Source organism: Phocoena sinus, chromosome 10, assembly GCF_008692025.1.
Source record: "Phocoena sinus isolate mPhoSin1 chromosome 10, mPhoSin1.pri, whole genome shotgun sequence".
Taxonomy (NCBI): domain Eukaryota; kingdom Metazoa; phylum Chordata; class Mammalia; order Artiodactyla; family Phocoenidae; genus Phocoena; species Phocoena sinus.
The window spans coordinates 17,017,825-17,043,978 of record NC_045772.1 but is presented as its reverse complement, the minus strand read 5'-3'; the positions used below and the strand labels follow the sequence as shown (position 1 = coordinate 17,043,978).

General features: G+C 40.0%; 1 protein-coding gene across 3 annotated transcripts in view; it reads left to right on the top strand.

Annotated features, from left to right (window-relative positions):
• The first annotated feature begins 8,875 nt into the window (after positions 1-8,875).
• Positions 8,876-26,154, top strand: part of C10H12orf75 (chromosome 10 C12orf75 homolog) — a 37,789-nt gene continuing 20,510 nt past the window's right edge. For all 3 annotated transcript variants that reach the window (XR_004351951.1, XM_032647270.1, XM_032647271.1), the window contains exons 1-2: positions 8,876-9,149; positions 23,498-23,522. Coding sequence is in view for 2 of the 3 variants with exons in the window: in XM_032647270.1 (XP_032503161.1) it covers positions 9,104-9,149; positions 23,498-23,522 (71 nt within the window). In the remaining variant the exon portion in view is untranslated. The remainder of the gene's footprint in view (positions 9,150-23,497; positions 23,523-26,154) is intronic.

Genomic DNA, 26,154 nt, shown 5'->3' with positions numbered 1-26,154 from the left:
GGCTGGATCAGGAAGGGGCATGTGATCTGATCCTGGCCAATGAAATGGGAGAGGAAGTTCTCTGGGTGCCTCCTGGCTTTAGAAAGGAATATGAAGGGCGGAAATCTCCCTCTTTGTTGCTGAGTATTGTCATGTGTGGTTGAGCTACTCAGAGCTGAGGCAGCTGTCTTGCAACCTGTCAACAGGGAAAAATAGAAAAACAAAAATAAAACTCAGGTTGTCCAACTTTTTGTGGAGAGTCCTTTACAGAAGACAAACCGTGAAAATTGAGACTGACTGAGCTCCATGTTCTCCTGCACCTTGTTTACTCTTTCTTGTCAGATCCTTTTCAGTCACATGCCTTTTCTCTCTCTTCACACCACATCAGTTCTTGTTTGAAGAATGAAAACAACAGCTAAATGGTGTGATTTAAAACTGGCACAGAGAGAGAAGCTAAAATTGCCCAGTCAGGAAATGAGGCATGCATTAATGATTTTCTTTTGATTCATTGTTTTTCGAAAACATCCAAATGCAGTTAGCCATTGTCCATGAAATAAAATAAGTTCTTAAAAAGGAAAAAGGAGACACTAGACTTATTCTTTCACTCCATGTTAGGGAGAGGACTGACTAACATGGGGCACTTACTGTATGCCTGACATTTTATTAGGAACTTATCATCAAATGATTTTGCATTACCCTTCGAATAAAATCTTAACTTCTTCCAAAGCCCATCCTACCCAGTGCAATTTGGCCTACTTCTTCAGTGAACCCCCTCCATTTCTGCTCTAGCTTAGCCATCCTGGCCTTTTTTTCATTTATGAAACATACCCAGCTTGTTCCTGCCTCAGGACTCTTGCACGTCACATTCCTTCTACCTGGAATGCTCTTTCTTTGGTCTTCACGTGTCTAATTTCTTCTCATCAATCAGACCTCAGCTAAAATAGCCCTTCCTCAGAGGGGCCTTCCTTGACCATCCAACCTAACACAGACCTCCCTCTTAGGAACCTATTCCAGTATGCTGCTTTATTTTTTTTTCCCATTGCACTTATAGTATCTGAAATTATTGTTTTTTGATTTTGATCTGTCTCCTTGCATTAGATTTTTCCTCTATGCCTTGTTCACTGCTGTATATCAAGCATTTAGAAGAGTGGCTGGCACAAATGAGACACACAATAGTGTTTGTCCAAAGAATAGGCAGATAGCACACTCTATAACCTTATAAGGCAGAATACGTATGATTTACAAGGGCCAATGTCCTCCAGTCAAAGGAGTCCAGGAACATCCTGGTAGTTGAACAAGTTGGGTTTATTGCTCATCATAGTGACAGAGAATGCACACCATGGGGAACCATGAAGCATCTCAGTAACAGAGTGTTAGAAAAGGACTTAAAAGATCTGGGTTCAAGTTAGGTAATTTTGGTTGGGATTTAAGGCAGCAGCACTTTTATTTCTGGATTGGATGTTGTCGGGAAGCATGGACAGTTCTATGACAGGATATCCTTAATGAATCTCACTTACAAGGCAGGAAGACTGGAATAGTGCTAAAATTATAACTGGTAAAAAAAAAAAAAGTAGCAATCATTTGTATTAGTCAGGATTGGGTGGTGTTTTTTGGTTTGCCAGTGACTTTGTTTTTGTCATATTCAGACAAGATAACTGAGTGATCTTACTTTTGGTCTACTTCCTCAGAGTTATTGAGCCACCATCTCTGATATTGGTGTTCTGTGCAATTATCTTTAATAGGAGAACATGAAGACCTAGCTGTGAATGTCAGACCATTTTCTGGATGTCCGGGTCTGTTTTTCTCTTTCTTATGAGTGCTCTAGGGCTCCAGTGTCATACAGTGAAGAAATAAGCAAGAGTGTTTCTTTTGGCTGTTTGATAATTCCCCTCTTTCTCCCTCACCAATTCTGTATTTGTAAGGGGGTAGCCACTGAACCAAGATGGTGGAGGCCAAGGTAGAGAAGTAGCGCTTCTAAGATGGCAGACAACTCAAAAATGCCCTATTTGCCCAAGAGTTAATTACCATCTCAGCATGAGCCCAGCTATACCTAATTTTCAAACGGAGCATGGTGTATCTTTTGTATCCTGAATGATAGGACTACCCACTCCTCACCATTGTCTCAAAGATCATGTTCAACCATCCACCAGGGCCTTGGTTCTAGTTCAAGGTTTCATCTAAACACAGCTGTATGCCTTTAGGAAAGTCTTTGTATCAGTACCCCAGCATCCCCTGGGTTCCCTGTATTCCTCTGTTAGCATCCCTGCTATATTGTAATTAATTTGTTTATAATCTGTCTGCCTGGTTAGACTCTCTCCCACATGTTAGTATCCCTGGAACTTAATTTTAACAAAGGTCTTGGCCCAGGCTATATTCTCTATAAATATGAAATGGATTTAAAATGGAGATTTAATTCCTGGCTTGAATTCATCTCACACAACATCTATTGAGTCTGTCTGATGAGCCAGGAGGACATTTTGATAAACCAGACAGTCCTTACTTTCAGGGAAATAGTGCTCATTTCTAATAGGTTTAAAAAAAAAAAAGAGCCGGCATTTATTTAGGGTCAAGCACTGTGTTAGACTTATTGCATGTATCAGAATTATTATTGCCATTTTACAGGTAAAACAACTGATAAGTTGTGAGTTAAGTAATTTTGCTGAAGTAACACAGCTATTAAGCGGCAGAGCAGGGATTTTAATTCAGACAGTCTGACTCCAGTAATACTTGCCCAACTATTAGGTTGAAAGATGCCACATAAATTCACAGTTCTGTCATTAAATCAGAGTTCAGGTTGATCTCGGGTGGACTTGGCCTGCAGTGGCTTGAAACAGGATCTCAGTTCCCTGGCCACAGATTGAAGCCAAGCCATGGCAGTGAGAGCCCCAAATCCTAGCCACTAGACCATGAGGGCCAGTGGCTAGTGACAAGGCCCTGGATCGTCTGCTTTGGAGAAAGGAATTTCAACCAAGAGATGGAAAGTAGTGAAACAAGTAAAGCATTTATTAGGAGGAAAAAAGTACATGTGCATAGACACACATGGGTGGGCTCAGAGAAAGTGTAGTTGACTATGGTCTAGTGCCCCCTCCCTTCTCTGACCTCTGAGGAAACTTTTTGCTGTGTGTAGTTTAGGAGGTCTCCTCGACCTCAAGAATGAGAAATAGACCAGAGGGCAGACAGCAGAAACAAGAAGAATCACAATCCTGCAGCCTGTGGAACAAAAACCACATTCACAGAAAGATAGACAAGATGAAAAGACAGAGGGCTATGTACCAGATGAAGGAACAAGATAAAACCCCAGAAAAACAACTAAATGAAGTGGAGATAGGCAACCTTCCAGAAAAAGAATTCAGAATAATGATAGTGAAGATGATCCAGGACCTCAGAAAAAGAATGGAGGCAGAAATTGAGAAGATGCAAGAAATGTTTTAAAAAGACCTAGAAGAATTAAAGAACAAACAAACAGAAATGAGCAATAGAATAACTGAATTGAAAACTACACTAGAAGGAATCAATAGCAGAATAACTGAGGCAGAAGAACGGATAAGTGACCTGGAAGAGAGAATGGTGGAATTCACTGCTACAGAACAGAATAAAGAAAAAAGAATGAAAAGAAATGAAGACAGCCTAAGAGACCTCTGGGACAACATTAAATGCAACAACATTCGCATTACATGGGTCCCAGAAGGAGAAGAGAGAGAAAGGACCCGGGAAAATATTTGAAGAGATTATAGCTGAAAAATTCCCTAATATGGGAAAGGAAATAGCCACCCAAGTCCAGGAAGCACAGAGAGTCCCATACAGGATAAATGCAAGGAGAAACATGCCTAGACACATAGTAATCAAATTGGCAAAAATTAAAGAAAAATTATTGAAAACAGCAGGGAAAAACAACAAATAACATACAAGGGAACTCCCAGAAGGCTGACAGCTGATTTCTCAGAAGAAACTCTGCAAACTAGAAGGGAGTGGCATGACATATTTAAAGTGATGAAAGGGAAGAAACTACAACCAAGATTACCCAGCAAGAATCTCATTCAGATTCAATGGAGAAATCAAAAGCTTCAGAGACAAGCAAAAGCTAAGAGAATTCAGCACCACCAAACCAGCTCTACAACAAATGCTAAAGGAACTTCTCTAAGTGGGAAACACAAGAGAAGAAAAGGACCTACAAAAACAAACCCAAAACAATTAAGAAAATGGTAATAGGAACATACATATCATTAATTACCTTAAACATGAATGAATTAAATGCTCCAACCAAAAGATACAGGCTCGCTGAATGGATACAAAAACAAGACCCATATATATGCTGTCTGCAAGAGACCCACTTCAGACCTAGGGACACAAACAGACTGAAAGTGAGGGGATGGAAAAAGATATTCCATGCAAATGGATATCAAAAGAAAGCTGGAGTAGCAATACTCATATCAGATAAAATAGACTTTAAAGTAAAAAATATTACAAGAGACAAGGAAGGACACTACATAATGATCAAGGGATCAATCCAACAAGAAGATATAACAATTATGAACATATATGCACCCAACATAGGAGCACCTCAATACATAAGGCAACTGCTAACAGCTATAAAAGAGGAAGTCATCGGTAACACAATAATAGTGGGGGACTTTAACACCTTACTTACACCAATGGACAGATCATCCAAACAGAAAACTAATAAGGAAACACAAGCTTTAAATGACACAATAGACCAGATAGATTTAATTGATATTTATAGGACATTCCATCCAAAAACAGCAGATTACCCTTTCTTCTCAAGTGCACATGGAACGTTCTCCAGGATAGATCACATCTTGGGTCACAAATCAAGCCTCAGTAAATTTACGAATATTGAAATCATATCAAGCATCTTTTCTGACCACAACGCTATGAGATCAGAAATCAATTACAGGGAAAAAAACGTAAAAAACACAAACACATGGAGGCTAAACAATACATTACTAAATAACCAAGAGATCACTGAAGAAATCAAAGAGGAAATCAAAAAATACCCAGAGACAAATGACAATGAAAACACGATGATCCAAAACCTATGGGATGCAGCAAAAGCAGTTCTAAGAGGGAAGTTTATAGCAGTACAAGCCTACCTCAAGAAACAAGAAAAATCTCAAATAAACAATTGAACATTACACCTAAAGGAACTAGAGAAAGAAGAACAAACAAAACCCAAAGTTAGCAGAAGGATAGAAATCATAAAGGCCAGAGCAGAAATAAATGAAATAGAAACAAAGAAAACAATAGCAAAGACCAATAAAACTAAAAGCTGGTTCTTTGAGAAGATAAACAAAATTGATAAGCCATTAGCCAGACCCATCAAGAAAAAGAGGGAGAGTACTCAAATCAATAAAACTAGGAATGAAAAAGGAGAAGTTAAAAAAAAAAAAAAAAGAAGTTACAACAGACACTGCAGAAATACAAAGCATCCTAAGAGACTACTACAAGCAACTCTATGCCAATAAAATGGACAACCTGGAAGAAATGGACAAATTCTTAGGGGAGGTACAACCTTCCAAGACTGAACCAGGAAGAAATAGAAAATATGAACAGACCAATCACAAGCACTGAAATTGAAACTGTGATTAAAAATCTCCCAACAAACAAAAGTCCAGGACTTCACAGGTGAATTCCATCAAACATTTAGAGAAGAGCTAACACCCATCCTTCTCAAACTGTCCGAAAAAATTGCAGAGGAAGGAACACTCCCAAACCCATTCTATGAGGTCACCATCACCCTGATACCAAAACCAGACAAAGATACTACAAAAAAAGAAAATTACAGACCAATATCACTGATGAATATAGATGCAAAAATCCTCAACACAATACTAGCAAACAGAATGCAGATACACATTAAAAGGATCATACACCATGATCAAGTGGGATTTATCCCAGGATGCAAGGGTTCTTCAATATATGCAAATCAATCAATGTGATATACCATATTAACAAATTGAAGAATAAAAACCATATGATTATCTTAATAGATGCAGAAAAAGCTTTTGACAAAATTCAACACCCATTTATGATAAAAACTCTCCAGAAAGTGGGCACAGAGGGAACCTAACTCAACATAACAAAGGCCATATGCGAGAAACCCACAGCAAACATCATTCTCAATGGTGAAAAACTGAAAGCATTTCCTGAAAGATCAGGAATAAGACAAGGATGTCCACTCTCACCACTATTATCAACATAGTTTTGGAAGTCCTAGTCACAGCAATCAGAGAAGAAAAAGATATAAAAGAATACAACTTGGAAAATAAGAAGTAAAACTGTCACTGTTTGCAGATGACATACTATAGAGATTCCTAAAGACTCTACCAGAAAACCACTAGAGCTAATCAATGAGTTTGGTAAAGTAGCAGGATACAAAATTAATGCACAGAAATCTCTTGCATTCCTATACACTCATGATGAAAACTCTGAAAGAGAAATTAAGGAAACACTCCCATTTACCACTGCAACAAAAAGAATAAAATACCTAGGAATGAACCTACCTAGGGAGACAAAAGACCTGTATGCTGAAAACTATAAGACATTGATGAAAGAAATTAAAGATGATACAAACATATGGAGAGATATACCATGTTGTTGGATTGGAAGAATCAATATTGTGGAAATGACTATACGACCCAAAGCAATCTACAGATTCAATGCAATACCTATCAAGTTGCCAATGGCATTTTTTACAGAACTAGAACAAAAAAATCTTAAAATGTGTATGGAGACACAAAAGACCTCGAATAGCCAAAGCAGTCTTGAGGGAAAAAAATGGAGCTGGAGGAATCAGACTCCCTGACTTCAGACTATACTACAAAGCTACAGTAATCGAGACAATATGGTACTGGCACAAAAACAGAAAGATAGATCAATGGAACAAGATAGAAAGCCCAGAGATAAGCCCATGCACCTATAGTCAACTAATCTATGACAAAGGAGGCAAGGACATACAATGGAGAAAAGACAGTCTCTTCAATAAGTGGTGCTGGGAAAACTGGACAGCTACATGTAAAAGAATGAAAGTAGAACACTTCCTAACACCATACACAAAAATAAATTCAAAATGGATTAGAGACCTAAATGTAAGACTGGACACTATAAAACTCTTAGAGGAAAACATAGGAAAAACACTCTGACGTAAATCACAGCAAGATCTTTTTTGATCCACCTCCTAGAGTAATGGAAATAAAACCAAAAATAAACAAATGGGACCTAAGGAAACTTAAAATCTTTTGCATAGCAAAGGAAACCATAAACAAGACGAAAAGACAACCCTCAGAATGGGAGAAAACATTTGCAAACAAATCAACGGACAAAGGATTAATCTCCAAAATATATAAACAGCTCATGCAGCTCAATATTAAAAGAAAAAACAACCCAATCCAACAATGGGAAGAAGACCTAAATAGACATTTCTCCAAAGAAGACACACAGATGGCCAAGAAGCACATGAAAAGCTGCTCAGCATCACTAATTATTAGAGAAATGCAAATCAAAACTACAATGAGGTATCACCTCACACCAGTTAGAATGGGCTTCATCAGAAAATCTACAAGCAACAAATGCTGGAGAGGGTGTGGAGAAAAAGGAACCCTCTTGCACTGTTGGTGGGAATGTAAACTGATATAGCCACTACGGAGAACAGTATGGAGGTTCCTTAAAAAACTAAAAATAGAATTACCATATGACCCAGGAATCCCACTACTGGGCATATACCCAGAGAAAACCATAATTCAAAAAGACACATGCACCCCAATGTTCATTGCAGCACTATTTACAATAGCCAGGTCGTGGAAGCAACCTAAATGCCCATCGACAGATGAATGGATAAAGAAGTGGTGATACATATATTCAATGGTATATGACTCAGCCAGAAAAAGGAACGAAATTGGGTCATTTGCTGAGACGTGGATGGATCTAGAGACTGTCATACAGAGTGAGGTAAGTGAGAAAGAGAAAAACAAATATCGTATATTAACGCATATATATGGAACCTAGAAAAATGGTACAGATGAACCGGTTTGCAGGGCAGAAATTGAGACACAAATGTAGAGAACAAACGTATGGACACCAAGGGGGGAAAGCGGCGGGGGGCGGGGGTGGTGGTGTGATGAATTGGGAGATTGGGATTGACATATATATACTAATATGTATAAAATGGATAACTAATAAGAACCTGCTGTATAAAAAGTATATAAAATAAAATTCAAAAAAAAAAAAAGAATGAGAAATATGTGGTCTCTTTATCTTCTATCCAAGCAGGACTCAGCTCCTCTTTGCTCCTGCCATTATCTTTATCTTGGAGTATCTGTCCACAGGGGACAGATTCCAGCTGCTCAGCCTGGGGCCCATCTATCTCCTGCCTCAAGGTTCTGGATCCAGATCATCACAATTGTGGCAGATATCCATTTTAAAGTCGAGTAGGTTAATATGACCAACATGGGGAAGACTTATGTTGCAACTGTGGATGGGGGAACAGAGTTGCATTGGTTTTCTGTTAGAGCAGAAATGGATTTCAGTGTTGGCTTCAATCTGTAACATATTTTGGGCGCCCACCGTGCTCAAAACAGCTGTTTCCTGACACTTCTTCTCCTCCCCACATCCTGGAGCAGGGAGGGGAAGTGGCGAAAAGGAAGAAAAGGCAAAGAGGATGTGGAAGGCAAGCAGGTGGGCATCCTCTGCCGCCCAGCCTCACCCTCCAGCCTGCACCGGCAACGCCCCTCGGCCCCGCCCTCGCCCCAACCTACTTTAAACTCCCGCCCCCTCTTAACGACGACCAATGCCCAGCCGGGAGCCCGCAGGAGACTGCGGATTGGCCGGCGCCGCGGTTGCCCAGGTGACGGGTGGGTCCTGCTGGGTCCCAGAGCCGGGCGCGGCGGGGGCGAGGGTTGCCCGGTGGTTTCCGTCCCGGCCCGCCCAAGCCTGCGGCGCCCAGGTTTGCGCCCGTCGGTAGCTGGAGGGGGCTGTCCCCGCGCGCCCCTCCGCCCTGTGTGTTTCCTGCCGGCCTCCCGCTAGGGGCGCGACGCCCTCCGCCTCCGTCTCCGCCCCCAGGATCTGCGGCTGCCAGCTTCCGAGCGCGGCTTCCCTGGACGGCGGCGCGATGGGCTGCGGGAACTCCACCGCCACCAGCGCGGGCGCGGGCCAAGGTGAGCGCGGCGGGCGGCTGGGGGCGCGGTGACGGCGACTCGGGGGCTGTGGGGAGCTCTGCAGGGCGGGCCGCCTCTGCGGGAGAGGCCAGGAGAGAGGCGGCGAGAAGGAAGGATGCAGGGACCTCGGGCAGGGCGGGCGAGCAGCCCCCTCTCCCCGTCCCCATTTTCGGGACAGGAGCAGACTGTCCGATTTTGGAAAGACCGAAAGCAGGGCATGTCTCCCCTGTGCGGGGGGCGGTCGCGCCGGGACGAGGCGAGCCTGCAGAGCGATCCTGCGGAGGGAGCGCGGGGAGTCCTACTCGTGGCCGGCGTCCGCACCCCCTCGTCCCGCAGTCGCTCCCGCAGGCCTCGCCCCTAGCCCCTCGGAACCCAGAGGCTGCACCTGGAAAAGTGCAGCAGAACAATTCAGGACTTTTTTGGGGGGAGGGGGGTGCTAGTGCGTTGGGAAGAACTGGGCTCTAAAAATTCATCTGAGTCTGTCTTGATGCTTAAGACCCGCTGGGCTGCTTGTACGATTTCTCTGAGAACCTGCAGTATTGAGGATGCTTTAGAATATGTGTAACAGAGCTTTAATATTAGCAGTGATCTGTTCGTATATTTTTCATTTAAAAAATAAAAAAGTATTGAAACTTTTGTTTACACCTCTTCATTTTGTTGATTGGCAGGGGAAGTCTTTTACAGATTTACGCAGTCAGCCAGGCTTTGTATCGAGTGACTTATTCCAAAACTCAACCGTTCTCTTTGACCCAGCTAGTGTCTACTGATTTATGAGTCTGGATCTGTTTTGAGTAATATATGCTGACCTATTTTGGTGTCTTTTGGATAAAGAACTCATATCTCATCCAGTTGAGATCAATCAGATGCCACATTCCATCCTAGTCAGCAAATGGGAACAGCACTCTGATGCTGCAGTATTTCCTAGGCGGGCATGGATGTCCTGTCAATGACTTTGTGACCTTGGGTCTGTCACTTCCCTTAACCTAGACCTCCTGGAAGATGTAGTTTAAAATTTAAGCCTTTTTCATTTATTTAAAGTTTATTTTGATGTTCACGTATGGGATCAGATATGGAAATCTGCTCATTTAATTGGCCAAGTTTGTTATTCCTCTTTGGCTGTCAGTGACCACACAAATGGAATATTTTAAGAAACGGTGCTACAATATGTGGGATTCTAGTCCTAGAGCTTTGAATGAACCCAGGTAATAATTCATTGAAAAGTTTATCTCTTGCAGGTAACATTTACCATCGCGAATTAAATTCTCAATCTTGTGATAGGCAGAGAGCCACTGGGGAACACATTTTTCAATTCCTGTAACAGTGACGTAGGTTAGTTAGCTTAGTTAGCGCCTTAAGGCAAGGACAGGATTCTAACTTGAGAGTGGCCAGAGAGCTCTGCGTGGAAACCTGGAACAGTGTCAAGGCCATATCCTGCACCAGGAATTACAATTGACTCTTGAGCAACCTGAGGTTGAACTGTACAGGTCCACTGATACACGGATAGTTTTCAATAGTAAATACTATAGTACTACACGCTCTTTGGTCGTTTGAATCCGAGGATGTGGAACTGCGGATATAGAGGGCTGACCATAAGTTATACTCGGATTTTCAACTCTGTGGAGAGTTGAGGCCCCTAACCCCTGCGTTGTTCAAGTGTCAAGTGTATATCTCTCAATCTAACATGCACTGTGGCCCTATGCCTTCCACTGCATGTTCACCCTACTTTTAAAAAGGTTAAGAACCATTAACCACAATACACAAAAAAGGAAATCATAGGAAGGATTTGTAACAGATTTCCTTTAAAGTGGAGCTAGTTTACTTCATTTACATTTTTGTTTATTAATGAACTGCTTGTCAGGTTTGGGGATAGAGGGAGGAGTTCCACTGCTAAACCAGAATGATGATAAAGGAGCTCTGCAATGGTAATGTAACAAACAGAGAAAATATAATCCTCTTTACAAATATTTGGTTGACCTTTCCCCCCCCACCCCAGGAGCACATCCCTTATTATGTAAAGGGAAATACAGTTATATTGAAAAAAACCACTCCAAGTGCATGTCTTCTTGATGAGTAGCCTCACTTTTGTTCACGAAGGACAGCTCCTGTAAGAGCATGCTGTTCTCTCCTCAAGCTCGCTCTTTGCTAAAAATTACTGTATGTTCAGAGAAGAGCAAGATGCCGAGGGCAGACTGTAAAACATGAAGGAGGAGAAAACATTTGAGTTGGGAGTTGTTGCATCACTTCTTTGATGGCTCTGCCCTTGTCTCTGAGAAGTCACCCCCGAAACATTTCTCTGCTAGTGAGTCCAGCTGGCTAGCTTGGGGATTTGTTCATTGTTATTTTGAAATTTTCTATCAGCTGGTGGTAGGACTTCTGTTTCAGAAAGGAGGAGAGATGGAAGGTTAAGAAAAAAGTTCAGAGAAAGATGGTGGGCAGGTGCTGAACTTGAGTCTGGAGAATGAGGCTCAAGCTTGACATTGGCACTGTGCTGGCTGTGTTACTGTGGGCATTTCATTTTACTTTTTTGTACTGTAATTACTATATAGTAGTAGAAACTACAACGTTGAAGGTGAAATGGTTTTCCTTGAATATTTTTGTATAAGAACATGGCAAATCTACTTTCAGAGGATGCGTTTGCACTTTATAATGATGCCTCCGACCTGAAATCTCCATTGTAAGCCCTGTTTTACTACCTAAGTAGTTCAGGTAAAACCAGATAATTGCTTCTCTTTTCCCTGAGCTATTTGGACCACTGCTTTTCTTGGCTTTTGTCTGGTGAAATTGGTTTCTATGACAAATTGACATTTAGTGGTGTACTTGAGTCAATTTGATTCTGTATGTCCAACATGTGGAAAAACTAAAGTGCAGTACAATGGTCAAATGGCCAGAAGGAATCAGATCATTCAGTCCCTAGATAATTCAGGTTAGATTTCCTTTATAGTAGATTTCTAACTCTAAGCTTGTACAGAGTCCACCTCTATGTGCAAAGCTTTGTACTCTTTTAGGAAATTTTAGGGCAAGGGTAGGGGCAGCCAGCAAGGGATGATTGTAGAATGAAATCAAACTTTCCCCCTCTTAAGAAGCTGATTGTCTAGGTAGGAAGGTTAACCATTTGAGAACAGTTGCAAAGCAAGGTGTAGTAGAATATACATCGAACGTCCAAATGCCCAGGAGATGTTGAATAAGATGCTAGTTTAATCAGAGAAGTCTTTGGGGAGGAGTCAAGCTATCAGTGCTTCGGTGTAGATGGGATCATGAGAACCATTCTGCTTACACAAGCGCTCTCTCCATTCTAATGTTTTAATAAGATTACCCTCTCAATGTAGGAATTTGATTTTTCCCAACTTAGAATTATACAAGGACTTCTTGTATTTTCCATTCATTGAAGATTCAGTACATTTTTCCTGCATAGTGTAGAGTCTAGACCCTAAACTGTAGAGAAACATCTGGGTTAAAGAGTCCATTTTTAAAAATTGAAGTATAGTAGATTTATAACATTTTGTTAATTTCTGCTGTACAGCAAAGTGATTCAGTTATACATATATATACTTTTTATATTCTTTTCCATTATGGTTTATCTCAGGATATTGAATATAGTTCTTTGTGCTATACAGTAGGACCTTGTTATTTATCCATCCTATATATAATAGTTTGCATCTGCTAACCCCAAATGCCCACTCTATCCCTCTCTCACCCTCCCTCTGCCTTGGCAACCACAAGTCTGTTCTCTATGTCTGTGAGTCTGTTTCTGTTTCATAGGTAGGTTCATCTGTGTCATATTTTAGATTCCACATATAAGTGATATCGTATGGTATTTATCTTTCTCTTTCTGACATAAAGAGTCCGTTTTTAAGGAGTTGCATTTGCCATAGGGCAGGGAGATTTTGCTTTCTGTGTGTTTTTCTCTGCTCTCCGTCCCCACCACTCTCTCACTCAGCAATCAGATTCTCTATCCGTTTGTTTTCCCTTGAATGTATTCTCTAATTAGGCCGAGACATGAACACACTCGCATTTGAACTGATGATCCGCAACAGGTCAGTCGTTTCCTGTATACAGTCATACGTGTAGATTGTTGAGCAAGTCTGTAATGTAAGCCAGAAAATCCTATTTTATGTGAACCAGAAAATCCCTTCAGAGTTTGGACGGTTCCAGATATCTACAAGAGCCTATCTCGATGCAGGCTATTTTGCAGGCTGTAGAAGCTTTTTGCAGGGCAGAGTCATTTCAGAAGTGTTCTGCTCATGGTAGTTGATTGAATTGGTGAGTTGTAGGTTTTCTACCAGAGATGTGTAACTGGCAGCTATCTGACCATAGCTTACTACTAGAATGTTTCTATAATGGTTCTTCTGTTATTTATATACTAATAGTCTGAAGAGGCGTGGAGGAGGAATTTAACAGTTCTTTATCCTATTTTATCAGTGTACCCAGGGAGTTACTCTAATTCTTTTGGGTCCAATTACTTAGGTTAGTTATCTCCTTATCCTCAATTAGATAGGTAATTGCATTCTCTTCTTTTGCTGTAGCTGTATGGTCCGGCCTTAATCTACATCTGTAAATGGTTTGGTAGTATTAAAATTCTTCCACCATGCTCAGCATTAGTCCGGGCCATGTCGTGGGGGAAGTAATATAAAATTTTGCTGATATCATCAAAGATGTCATTAATATCTTGTGTTACTTCCCCCCAGCTCACTTAGGTCCCAGCCCCACCATCCTTCTTTCTGTTCTTTATGCTGAACTCATTCTTGTTTTCTATCTGTTTGAAACACTCTTTGCTGGAGAACTGATATTTTGTTAATTTATTTATTGTCTTTTTTGTTCCCCTTCCCCAAAGGTAGGCCTCATGAGAGCCTGCACATCTTGTTCACAGCTGGACCCTCAGCTTCTAGACCAATATCCAAACTTTCAATGGAATTTTTAGGGTCTTAAAATTTTTTCTTTTGTTGAATGAATAACTGTATTGGGGAAACAAAGAAGTTGTAAAATTGAGTCCTAAATTTTCATCATGTACCCTGTGACTGATGTAACACTGGAGGGAATGAAATAAAACCTTAAGCAATCAGGGAAGCCTGCTTGGAGGAGGTGGGAATCGATTTGACTTTGAAGAATAGGTAGGATTTGAATAAGCAGAAAACAGAAGGGAGGGCACTTTTAGAGCAGTATGAAAACATAGGGACAGAAATGGGTTCGGTGCATTTCAGGGCAGTGAGAAGTCAGGCCTGACTGGGTTAGTAGTTCATGTTGGTTGCAGGGTGTTGGAAGTAAGAACAGTTAGGATGGGGGTGAGGAGGACAGAGAGGCAGGAAGGCCTCAGAATTGAGAGGAGGCACTGGAGCCAAAAAATCCTAGTTTGAATCCTGCTTTCATCATTTATCAGCTGCATGACCTTGGGCCACTTGCTTAAACTGTCTGTACCTTAGTTTCCTCAGCTGTAAAATGGGAGAGTAGTTATAGAACCTACTCAAGATTAAATGAGTTAATATATGTAAAGTGCTTAGAGCAGTGCCTCATGTAAGTACTCAGTATGCTATTTATTATTAATATAGGGAAAGACATTCATGACTGGTATAGAAGGAAAGAGCGAGCATGTAGAGTGACATAATTTAACGCTGTTGTCAGGAGTGAGTGAAGTGAGAGGGCCGTTGGTGAGTGATGTCAGGGACCCCTGGAAACCAGCTAGGCGGAGGATGGGCTACATGTGAGGGAAGAAGGGAAAGGGAGAAGGAAAAATGAACCCAAACTGTTAAAGCCTGGGCGACTGGGAGATGTTACTTCCTCTAAAGGAAGGTAAGAGGATGCAGGCGATCCATGTACTCTTGGGTGTACCGCGTTTGACGTGATGTGAATGATGAGGGGTGTGGAAACGCCTCTGCTCAGACAGTTACCACTGATGCAGCAGAATCAGGAGGTTCACTTGTTCCAACTTCCCAGAATTGATGTTGCAACCATGTGAATGGTTCACGAAGGTGACCCAAGTCAATTATCCAAGTTCTGCCATGAGCCACTTACAACTCAATCTAGACATGGCTTAAATTATAGCAGCTAACTGTCAATGTGTTACTTTATGTCTGTACTTATATGGCTACCTTTATTTATTAATTTTTACCTGCTGAAAACATAGCTACTCAGCAAGGACAACCTGTAAGCAAAGAGATTTTCTGTAAGAGCTTCCACATTCATTAACATAATTGTATTTGCAGTAACATGGATGGACCTAGAGGGTATTAGGCTAAGTAAAATAAGTCAGACAGAAAATGACAAATACTCTATGTTATCACTTACATGTTGAATCTAAAAAATGAAACAAATGAATAACTATAACAAAACAGAAACAGATTCACAGATACAGAAAACAAACTAGTGGCTGCCAGGGGTTGGGGGTGGAGTTACGGGTGAAATAGATGAAGGGGATTAAGAGGTACAAACTACCAATTATAAAATAAGTAAGTCACAGGGATGTAAGGTACAGCACAAGGAATATAGTCAATAATATTTTAATAAGTTTGGTGCATAATCTATAAAAATATTGAATCCTATGTTCTACACCTGAAATATAATATTGTAAAGCAACTATACTTAAAAAAATTATATTTTTAGGGCACGTTGATCTGAATTTTTTTCTGCATTACTGAAGAAATGACTAATGAATCTGTATCTCTTATTGGCTTATTAAAAAATAACCACTGCTTTAGATGAACTAAAGAGCTGTTGTTCTCCTTCTTTGGGCCAAATTGAGACTATGACATAGTTTTAGAACTATTATGGGTCAGAGGAGACGTAGCAAGCTGTCAAAATTAGAGGGAACTCTATTTATTTTTCTGTAGTTATGTTTATACAGTTCTCAGAGGGACGTTTTTCTTTTATAAAACAAATAAAGAGCAAAATGTTTCTGCATACTTTTATTATTTCCCATGAGAGCCATAATCATTTATATTTCTGATGATTTATGCTGAAAGAAGAGTGATTTGTAAATCTTTAGTACCTTTTAGAAATTCTTCATATACATAATTTTATTTTTTGGTGTGTGTGTTTAAATTATCACTACTCAGTCTGAACAAAGAGACATGATTTAATATGTAATTTAGCAATTCATTTACTTGTGAATATTTCCAATATGTTACATGGAAGCTATAAAGTGCATAGAGAACAGTGATGAAAAAGGCATTAATAGACTATATTCTCTAATGTACAGATGTATGCGACCTTTTAAAAGAGAGAAATATTTTCTTTGTATTAGAATTTGGCACATGTAAGGAAACTCATAATAGTAAATGTATGACTGAACAATATTGAAAACATACTGGGCAGTACAGCTCAATCTTTTTAACTTATAAGACTGATTAGATTACAAAGGAACATCTGTCTATAGGAACCAAGATGTTATAAATATCTACTTAATATCACTGAACTGATGTAGTATCTTGCAGCTGGCTTTCTCATGCATAAGGAATAAAATTTTGTCTGTGTTTGCAGAATGTATGATATGTCATATTAAACTTCATTCTCCCCCAAGATTAACTTTGCTATGTATTTCTTTTCAAAAGGGAATTTCTGTTTTTGGAGAGGTGGAGGAGGCCAGGGATGAGAAGGTGTAGTGGGCTGAATGGTGACCTCTAAAAAGATATGTTCACATCCTAATCCCTGGAATGTGTGAATGCTATCTTGTTTGGAAAAAGGGTCTTTGCAGGTATAATTAAATGAAGAATTTTGAGATGAAGACATCATCCTAGATTGTCTGGGTAGGCCCTAAATCCAGTGATAAGTTTCCTTGGAAGAGACAGACGAGGAGAAGACAGAGATTCAGAGAGAAGGTGGTGTGAGGACAGGTGTAGAACAGAAAACGCACTATGTGGCCACAAGCCAAAGAATGCCAAGGAGGGCCTATTGCCACCAGATGCTAGGAGGCCTAGAACGGATTCTTCCCCAGAGCCTCTGTAGGTAGTTGGGAACTCCTTGATTTTGTACTTCTGGCCTCCAGAATTCTGAGAGCACGTATTTCTTTTGATTTAAGCCACCCAACTAGTGGTGATTTGTTACAGCAGCCCTGTGGAACTAATACACAAGGCTTTTTCTGCACCTGTTCTGGGAATGGGATAAAATAAGAAAATATAGTTTACAAACTATACCTGGAGTGTAAATAATTATTTGCTGAAGCACATACAGCGCAACTTAATCTTGGTGTGATTCATAAAGCATTTCAAGGTTGTTCAGGGGGTACCCGATTTTTATGGGGGTACCTGATTTTTATAAAACATGAAGAATATCTGAGAGGTTTATTCCCTCCAGATGCTATCCACTTCTCCAGTTCTCGTACACCAACTGGGCTGTCCTACCATCCAGTTCAATTCTGATGCTCCTACCCAGAGTTAGTGTCTGTCACCACAGGTTTGAGGGCTCAGTCCCCCGAGATGGTCTCACCTCAGATGCCAGTAGCAAGGATCAGGTCCCCAGCTTACTTGCATTGCCATCTGACTTGGCAGCAAATTTGGGAGTTCTCACAGCCCCCCTCCTCAGATTTGACAATTTGCTAGAATGCCTCACAGAGTTCAGGAAGGCACTTTTCTTACTGGTTTAAACATACCAGTTTCTTATAAAGGACACAAATGAACAGCCAGATGAAGAGATACAGAGGACATGTTAAGGGTCTCAGGGGCAGGGGTCTCTGTCTCCATGGAGTTGGGGGCTGCCCCCTCCTGGCACATGGATGTGTTCAACTCAGAAGCTCTCTGAACCCTGTCCTTATAGGGTTTTTTTTTGTTTGTTTGTTTGTTTTTGTGGTACGCTGGCCTCTCACTGTTGTGGCCTCTCCCGTTGCGGAGCACAGGCTCCGGATGCACAGGCTCAGCGGCCATGGCTCACGGGCCCAGCCGCTCCGCGGCATGTGGGATCTTCCCAGATCGGGGCACTAACCCGCATCCCCTGCATCGGCAGGCGGACTCTCAACCACTGCGCCACCAGGGAAGCCCCTTATAGGGGTTTTTATGGAGGTTTCACTACATAGGCATGACTGTTCAAATCATTGGCCATTGCTGATTAACTTAATCTCCAGCCCCTCTCTTTTCCCAGGAGGACAGGGAATGGGGCTGAAAGTTCCAAGCTTCTAATCAAGCCTTGCCTTTTCTGGTGACCAGCTCCCGTCCTGAAGCTGTGTAGGGGCTGCCAAGAGTCTCCTCATTGGAATGAAAGAGGTTCCTATCACCCCTATCTCTCAGGAAATTCCAAGGGTTCTAGAAACTCTGTGCCAGGAATGGGGAACAAAGATCAAATATCTTTCTATGACTCCTTAATATCAGATTAAGTTTTTTAAATGTTTAAAATAAATTGAATTTGCTATGCATTTTTAAGTGACTGAGGCTTTTGACTTGGAGAATCATGAATACAATTTTAAAATCTTTTGATGAAAGTATTGATAAAAGGTATAGACTTCCCTGGCGGTCCAGTGGTTAAGACTCCACGCTCCCACTGCGGGGAGCACAGGTTCTATCCCTAGTCGGCGAATCCCACGTGCCATGCAGAGCGGCCAAAAAAGAAAAACCCAACGGTGTACATAATAACGTGAAGTGAAGTGATATTGTGAACAAGCAATAATCTTTAAGTGTTAAAGAAACAGTTACATTCAGAAGGAAATATTCTTCTTTACATACCCTAACCATTTACAATATTTGTCATTGGAACTGTATATGATACTTTTCTGAGAGCAGACCTTCCCCCCTTCTACTTTTTAGGAAGATATCTAAAATTATAATTATCAGTACTACAATTTAGGAAAATAGTCATTAAATCTTTTGACTGACAAAAATTCTAATGCTCTATATATTTTGTGGTGCTTTTATCCCACAAGAAACTTTTTTACCTTGCCTCCCTTATATGAAGGTACCACGGCTATGTTCAAACAGTAAAGAGTCATTTTGGCAGGAAATGAAGTGGTACTAACAGGAACAAATGTTCTATCCCAGACGGCTTGAAAGAAGTAGCTACACCACTATAAATATTTGTTCAATAAATGATGAATCACATGAACTATAAACATAACTTAAAGCAAATGGGATTTTGGCACTATCTGAATAGTTGTAGTCAAAGGATCTTTTGCATGAATTATCTAGAGAAGAACTCTCCGTCTGGTTAATTATAATCAATACATAGGTGAAGTGTGATTAAAATGTTGCACTGAGGGTAATCAGAATTTTGCTTCTATTTCTAATAATTTTATGATTTTATACTTTTGCAGAACAAAGAGATATTTCACATTTTATATGCCTAGATATTCTGATAGTTTTGCTGAGGGTTTCAACAATTACAGTCGTCTTTTTTTTTCCTTTTCCTCTGTGAAGCTGTGTGTCGGGAGTCGTGTTCTACCTGCCCTGGTTATAACCTTATCATTAACCCCCTGCTACCTTGCTCCTAAGAAGATGCACATCTTCTTCCCTTTTATAAAGACGGAGTGTACATTACAATCATATGTATATACTGGATTTAGTGTTTTTGACTTCTTGGCCTCCTTCACTTTGCAGTTATTAAATAGATGTTGCCCTTTAAATGAGGGACATTTGAGAACAGAAGAAATGGCCTGCTGACTTCCTTCTGGAAGGTAGTACCTGGCATCTGCCTTGAGCCTGCTGGGATGTTAGGTGGTGAACCCAGCAGGGAAGAGGCCATAAGGGTGCCTGGAGCCTGGTGCAGTCAAGGTGAAGTGGATGCAGGGTTGCTGGTGGCTGATTAAAATAGGTACTGAGGAGGCAACGTGTGGCTGTTTTGAAGCGAATTTCACAGCCATTTATTGTACTTTGTCTTCTCGGCTGCCTTTGTCGGCCCAGTATTAGAATCTGAAGCTGGGTGAACTAGTGACTGTCAAACAAATACTGGAGCAGGAATTTTACTTGGGTCTTCTGCCTTCCAGTTCCACGCTGTTCTTTCCCTACCACCCTGCTGCCATTCCCTGAGACACAGTGGGGCAGCTTCTGTCTGCTGTGCCCTCCCCGTGGATTGTGCCCGATGGCCCTTCATCTCTAAAGGCCCAGCACTCATGACCCATCATGATCGCTTTCTTCTCTCTGTAAGACATCACAGAATTAGTTCCCAACACCTCCGGCTCTCCCTTCCCCTGAGTGCAGCAGCCCCCCAATCATTCCCTGTCCTTTTCCATGAAAATGAAAATAAGAAAATGAGGATATTTATTTTCTTTTTAGACTTTCTTCCAGATTCTCATGCTTGTTTTGACTCTGAAATAAAACGTTAATTTTTATGGGTTTTTGGTGGCACTAATCCTTTATTTTTACCTATCAAAACACTCCACTGTTCTTATGTTAAGGTTTTAAAAATTTTACTTTTTTTTTTTTGGTTTTATGATCTCAGATTCCAAAGCAGTTTTTATTTATATAATTTTAATGAGAATTGTGGGAACAGAAATGTTACTCTTCCCTGAGTAAAGACTCAAGTTTGTTACAAAGTTCAGGTTTGGTCAAAGCCTTAAAAGAATTTATTTGAGACATAGTCTTGACTACCTTTATGCTCTGCTTTGAATTTGCAGAATTATAGATCCTAGATTAATATCACTGGGGTACAGTTTTTACAATTTTGGCAATAACTTTTTTGCAGACTTATTTGTTTATTTTGTAGCACATTTTCCTTTATTTTCACACCTCTGTGACTTGTGCAGAAGTTAATTTAATTCCCATTTCATAGATATGGAAATTGAGATATTAAGGAAAATGTGACTGCTAATAATAACAACTTAGTGAGCTATTTTTATGTGCCAGACTTTGTGCTGTTTACATCATTTTATAATTTTTAAAATTTATTAAATTTTTTTTACTGAGGTGTCATTGACATATAACATTGTATTGGTTTCAGGTGTACAATGAAATGATTCTGTATTTGTATACACAGTGAGATCATCACCACAATAAGTCTAGTTACCATCTGTCACCATGCATAGTTAACTTTTAGGATTTACTGTCTTGGCAACTTTAAAGTATGCTCTACAGTATTATTGACTGTAGTCACTGTGCTGTATATGACATCCCCATGACTTATTTATTTTAGAACTGGAAGTTTATATCTCTTGACCCCTGTCACTTGTTTTGCCCATTCCCTAACCCACCTCCCCTCTGGCAACCACCATTCCTTTCTCTGTATCTTTGACTTTTGTTTTGTTTTGTTTTCATTTGTTTTGTTTTTTAGATTCCACATATTAGTGAAACCACATGGTATGTGTCTTTCTCTGACTTATTTTGCTTAGCATAATTCTCTCAAGGTCCGTCCATGTTTTCGCAAATGGCAAGATTTCCTTCTTTTTTTTATGGCTGAGTAGAACTCTATTATTCTAGCCTCTTATATATATAGGTATATCTATATATATTTCACATCTCCTTTATCCATTTATCCAGCAATGGACACTTGTTTTCAATCTTGGCTATTGTGGATAATGCTGCAATGAACATAGGGATGTATATATCTTTTTGAATTAGTGTTTTTGTTTTCTTTGGATAAATACCCAGGAGTAGAATTGCTGGATTGTATGGTAGTTCTGTTTTTAATTTTTTGAGGAGCTTCCATACTGTTTTCTGTAGTGGCTGCACCAATTTACATTCCCACCAACAGTGTGCACTGGTGTCCCCTTTTTTCCAGATCACTTACCAATACTTGTTATTTGTTGTCTTTTTGATAGTAGCCATTCTAATAGGTGTGAGGTGATATCTTATGGTTTTGATTTGCATTTCTCTGATGATTAGTGACATTGAGCATCTTTTCATGTGCCTGTTGACCATCTATCTGTATATCTTCTTTGGAAAAATGTCTATTCAGATGTTTGTGCATTTTAAAATCAGGTTGGTTTCTCTCTCTCTCTCTCTCTCTTTTTTGCTATTGAGTTTCATGAGTTCTTTATATATTTAGAATATTAACCCCAATCAGATATGTGATTTAGAAATATTTTTTCCCATTCAGTAGGTTGTCTTTTCATTTTGTTGATGGTTTCCTTTGCTGTGCAGAAGTTTTAAAATTTGATGTAGTCCCACTTGTTTACTTTTACTTCTGTTGCCTTTGCTTTTGGAGCCAGATCCAAGCATTAATTTCCAAGACTGGTGTCAAGTAGCTTACCACCTGTGTTTTCCTCCAGGAGTTTTTATGGTATCAGGTCTTACATTTAAGTCTTTAGTCCATTTTGTGTTAATTTTTGCGTATGATGTAAGATAATAGTTTAGTTTCATTCTTTTGCATATGACTGTCCAGTTTTCCTGACACCATTATTGAAGAGACTGTCCTTTCCCTATTGTATATTCTTGCCTCATTTGTCATAAATTAATTGACCATGTATGCATGGGTTTATTTTTGGTTTCTCTAGTCTGTTCCATTGATCTGTGTACCTGTTTTTTTTTGCCAGTACCATACTGTTTTGATTACTATAGCTTTGTCATATAGTTTGAAATCAGGGAGCATGATGCCTCCAGGTTTGTTCTTTCTCAAGATTGCTTTGGCGATTCAGGGTCTCTTGTGGTTCCATAAAAATTTTAGGATTATTTGTTCTATTTCTTTGAAAAATGTCATTAGTATTTTGATAGGGATATACATCTTTTAAAGAACTTCAATAACCTTTGAGAAAGGTATTCTTATTTTCCTCATTTGACACAAGAGGGAAGTGAGGTTTTAAGAGATTAAAGTATACTTAATGCCATGTGGCTTGTGAAGTTGGAACCAAGTTCTGTATTGTTCAGGTAAGGATATTAGGGGGAAGAGTGCAGATGGAACTGTGCTGTGGGCAGAGAATCTGTGTTAAGTGATAGGACTGGGGTCCAAAAGAGGTGGGTTGTTTTTGGCACGTGAGTGGGAAGCAGAAACGAGAGGGTTCAGTAGCAAATAGAAGCAGAGTTAGAAATGTATGTTACTCCTTTTGGAGCTGGGCTGGCATCCTTGAGTCTTGCTAATTTATTTAGGACATCACCTCCATTTTGTCTTGTGACTTTGCTTTACTTTATGTTTAGTACATAGCGTGACTTATAACAGTTCCATGTAGGTACTAGCTTAGAAAAGAAAATATTTCTCAAATCTGTCAGTTTCCTAATCTGCTCATCTGTAAAATGAGCAGATTAGTTTGGGTGGTCTGTAAAATCCCTTTCAGAAACACCACCTTATAATTTATAGGAATTGTTAAAAATGGGCAGAATAAATTCTAAACCGAAGATTTGGGTTTTATGATTTTCCTGCTCTCCTTTTCTTTTTTTAAGATGATCTTTCAAAAAATCATATTCTCAACTCATCTCTTATAAAATATTATTTTAGTTGGGTATTGGGCTTAAGATTTTTGTAGCAATACTATCAAGATAATGGAAAGCTATCTTTTTCTTTTTTTCTAGGCCCTGCAGGAGCAGCTAAAGATGTGTAAGTACCTAGTATTATGATTTTCTAAACTCTTTCTGAGGAAGACACTGTTTTCATGGTTATGACCTTTAGATATGTAGGTTTGGCTGAAAAGACATGGAAGTACTTTCTGTACTGAGCACAAATTAAGATTATTGTTTGGTTTATAACTAAAGGGCTATTTGAAGAATGGGTTTATTTGTGACTTTTCATTTTAGCATTTCAGTTGCCCTAGCATTTTAACTCAGAGCTTTAAGAAAGGGAAATGTTTAACTCTGTTTCTATACCAGCTTGTGTAGAGATTTCTTCTAATTGCAAGCAAGTGATTATGGGAGAATTAAGCACCTAGCTCCTATGACTATGCAACATCTTAGAGTTTAGCCCGTGAGGAGGGCCTGGAGCCAAGCATTTACCAAATGCACACTGAATCGTTTTAAAGTCGATAATTAGACGTTTGAGTGAATGTATATGACCATTCAAGGTAATCAATATTGAGTTGAACTTCAGACCACAGGACCCTTTCAGTGTTTCCATCATGCCCCTTCTTTGCATCTTTGTACCTCAAATCTAGGTATAGTAAGGACATTGCAGTAGTTCACTATTTAAGAGTGTTTGTGGCACAGGAAACTGTATTCAATATTCTGTAATAAACCATAATGGAAAAGAATATGAAGAAAATATAAAACTCAATCACTTTGCTGTATACCACAAACTAGCACAACATTGTAAATCAACTATACTTCAGTGAAAAAAATAAATAAAAATAAAAATCAGCAGTTCTGGAAAAAAATAATAAAGTGCCATTAGGGAGCTGGACATTGGGATTGGGGGAGGGAGAAGGTGGGGATGGAGAACCCCAAGAACGACAACAACAAAAAGAGTGTTTGCGGTCACTCCATGGATTGTGGAATCAACCTCAGCCCAAGCCACCCCAGCTGGTTTGGATGTCAAGACCGATGGTGCCACACACACACCAAGAGGGTAGGAAAAGATGTATTGCTCACATAAAGAGGCTTTCTGGGGAGAGCAGGGTGGCTCCCGAACTGGTCCATTCAGTCTGAGTGAAGGAAGGGGTGAGCAGCTTTGGTTTTTATTGGGAGTGGGGCTGGGGTGAGGGCTCCGGCGCATGGGCAGAGGAGCGCCTGGCTGTATCTTCCCCGCCCTCACACATGTACGAGTTCCCAGCTTTCTTAAAGGCTTTCACAGCTGGGGCAAACGGAGTGGTGGGCCTTAAAAGCTTTCGTCAAAAGCAGAGTTGGACTTTTTTTTTAAATTATAAAAAGGAATCTGGAGAAGATTAGAATAGGGTTGTAAAGTTTTTTGGGAATTAAATAAGCTTTTTATATGGGACTTTCGGTACAAAGGAGGCAGTATAGAATGCTTCAGTGTCCTGGTTGCAGTGGTTGAGTTTATTACCAAAACGTTTAGCAACAATGTGTTTAGCATCCTTACCTGTTCCTGTTATTGCAGTATCTGGGTCTCTCTTCAGTCTCTCCCTCCCCTTTCTATATGTTGTTGCCAGATTAATCCCCTGCCCTTTTAGGCCCTCCACTCCCAACTTTTGATTAGTCTCCACTGCCCACGGGATTGAGCCCAGAATCCTTTGGGAATAGGAAGGCCCTTTAGGTTTCAGCCTTTAGGGGGAAGGAAACCCTGCAGTTAGAGAGTGAATGAGGCCAAGGACCCAGAGGTGAGCTGAAGTCCTGCTCTGAGACCACTCTCATGGTCTCAAACTGACCTCCTGTTTCCTGTCTTGGCTCCTTGTTTTTTTTTTGCTGTTCCCTCTGCCTGGAATGGCATTTTCCCCAATTCTGTCTGTGAAAATTCTATCTGTTCTCCTGGGTTTATATCTTATCCTTTACGAGAAGAACTTCCTGGATCTCTCTACTGGATATGTCTTCCTCTTCTGAACTTTTACAGCAGCTTGGACCTGTCTTATGATATGTCATATTGGGCTTATAGTGTTATTTATCTCCTTGTCTTTTCTCCCTTGGGATTTGAGAGAAGTCCCCTCTAGTTAATAGTATCATGCTGTGGACATAGTGTTTAATAAATGAATTCCATCATTTCTCTTTAAGGAGAGATTGATTTCATGACTTCCTCTTTCTTTCAGAAGCATGGAAATTTCTAAGAAGATTTAGTGATACCTTTGTGGACATTCTGTCAACATTAACTACTGCAGGACATGAGATGCCATTTAACTACTTTCTAAAATCCTGAATTCTCTAGAATTTAAACTTTCTGTGACTTTGTGTACCTCATAGTTTCTATAACTAAAAAGATGTAATTTTACTCAATAAATGACCCTTTAAAAATAAATGTGGTAAATTTAATTGGAAAAAATTGAAGAATATTATAGTATTATTTTTCCTTGCACAAAAGGTATATTCAAACCCTTTTTTAAGAAAAAATCAGAAGCTGTAGATTTATAAATCTTGACCATAACATTAGGGGGGTGCTATGAAATTAGGGGGTGCCATGAAAGGAGCTAAGAAATTAAGACAATTTAAACTTATATTATAAAGATTAAAATTTTTTTTGTTTTAAATCTGAAGACACTGATTTCAAGGCAAAAGAAGTGGCCAAACTCACGTAATAGATGCTAAGAGTACAGAACTTCAAATAGGGCAACAACCATAGTGCACAGACCATG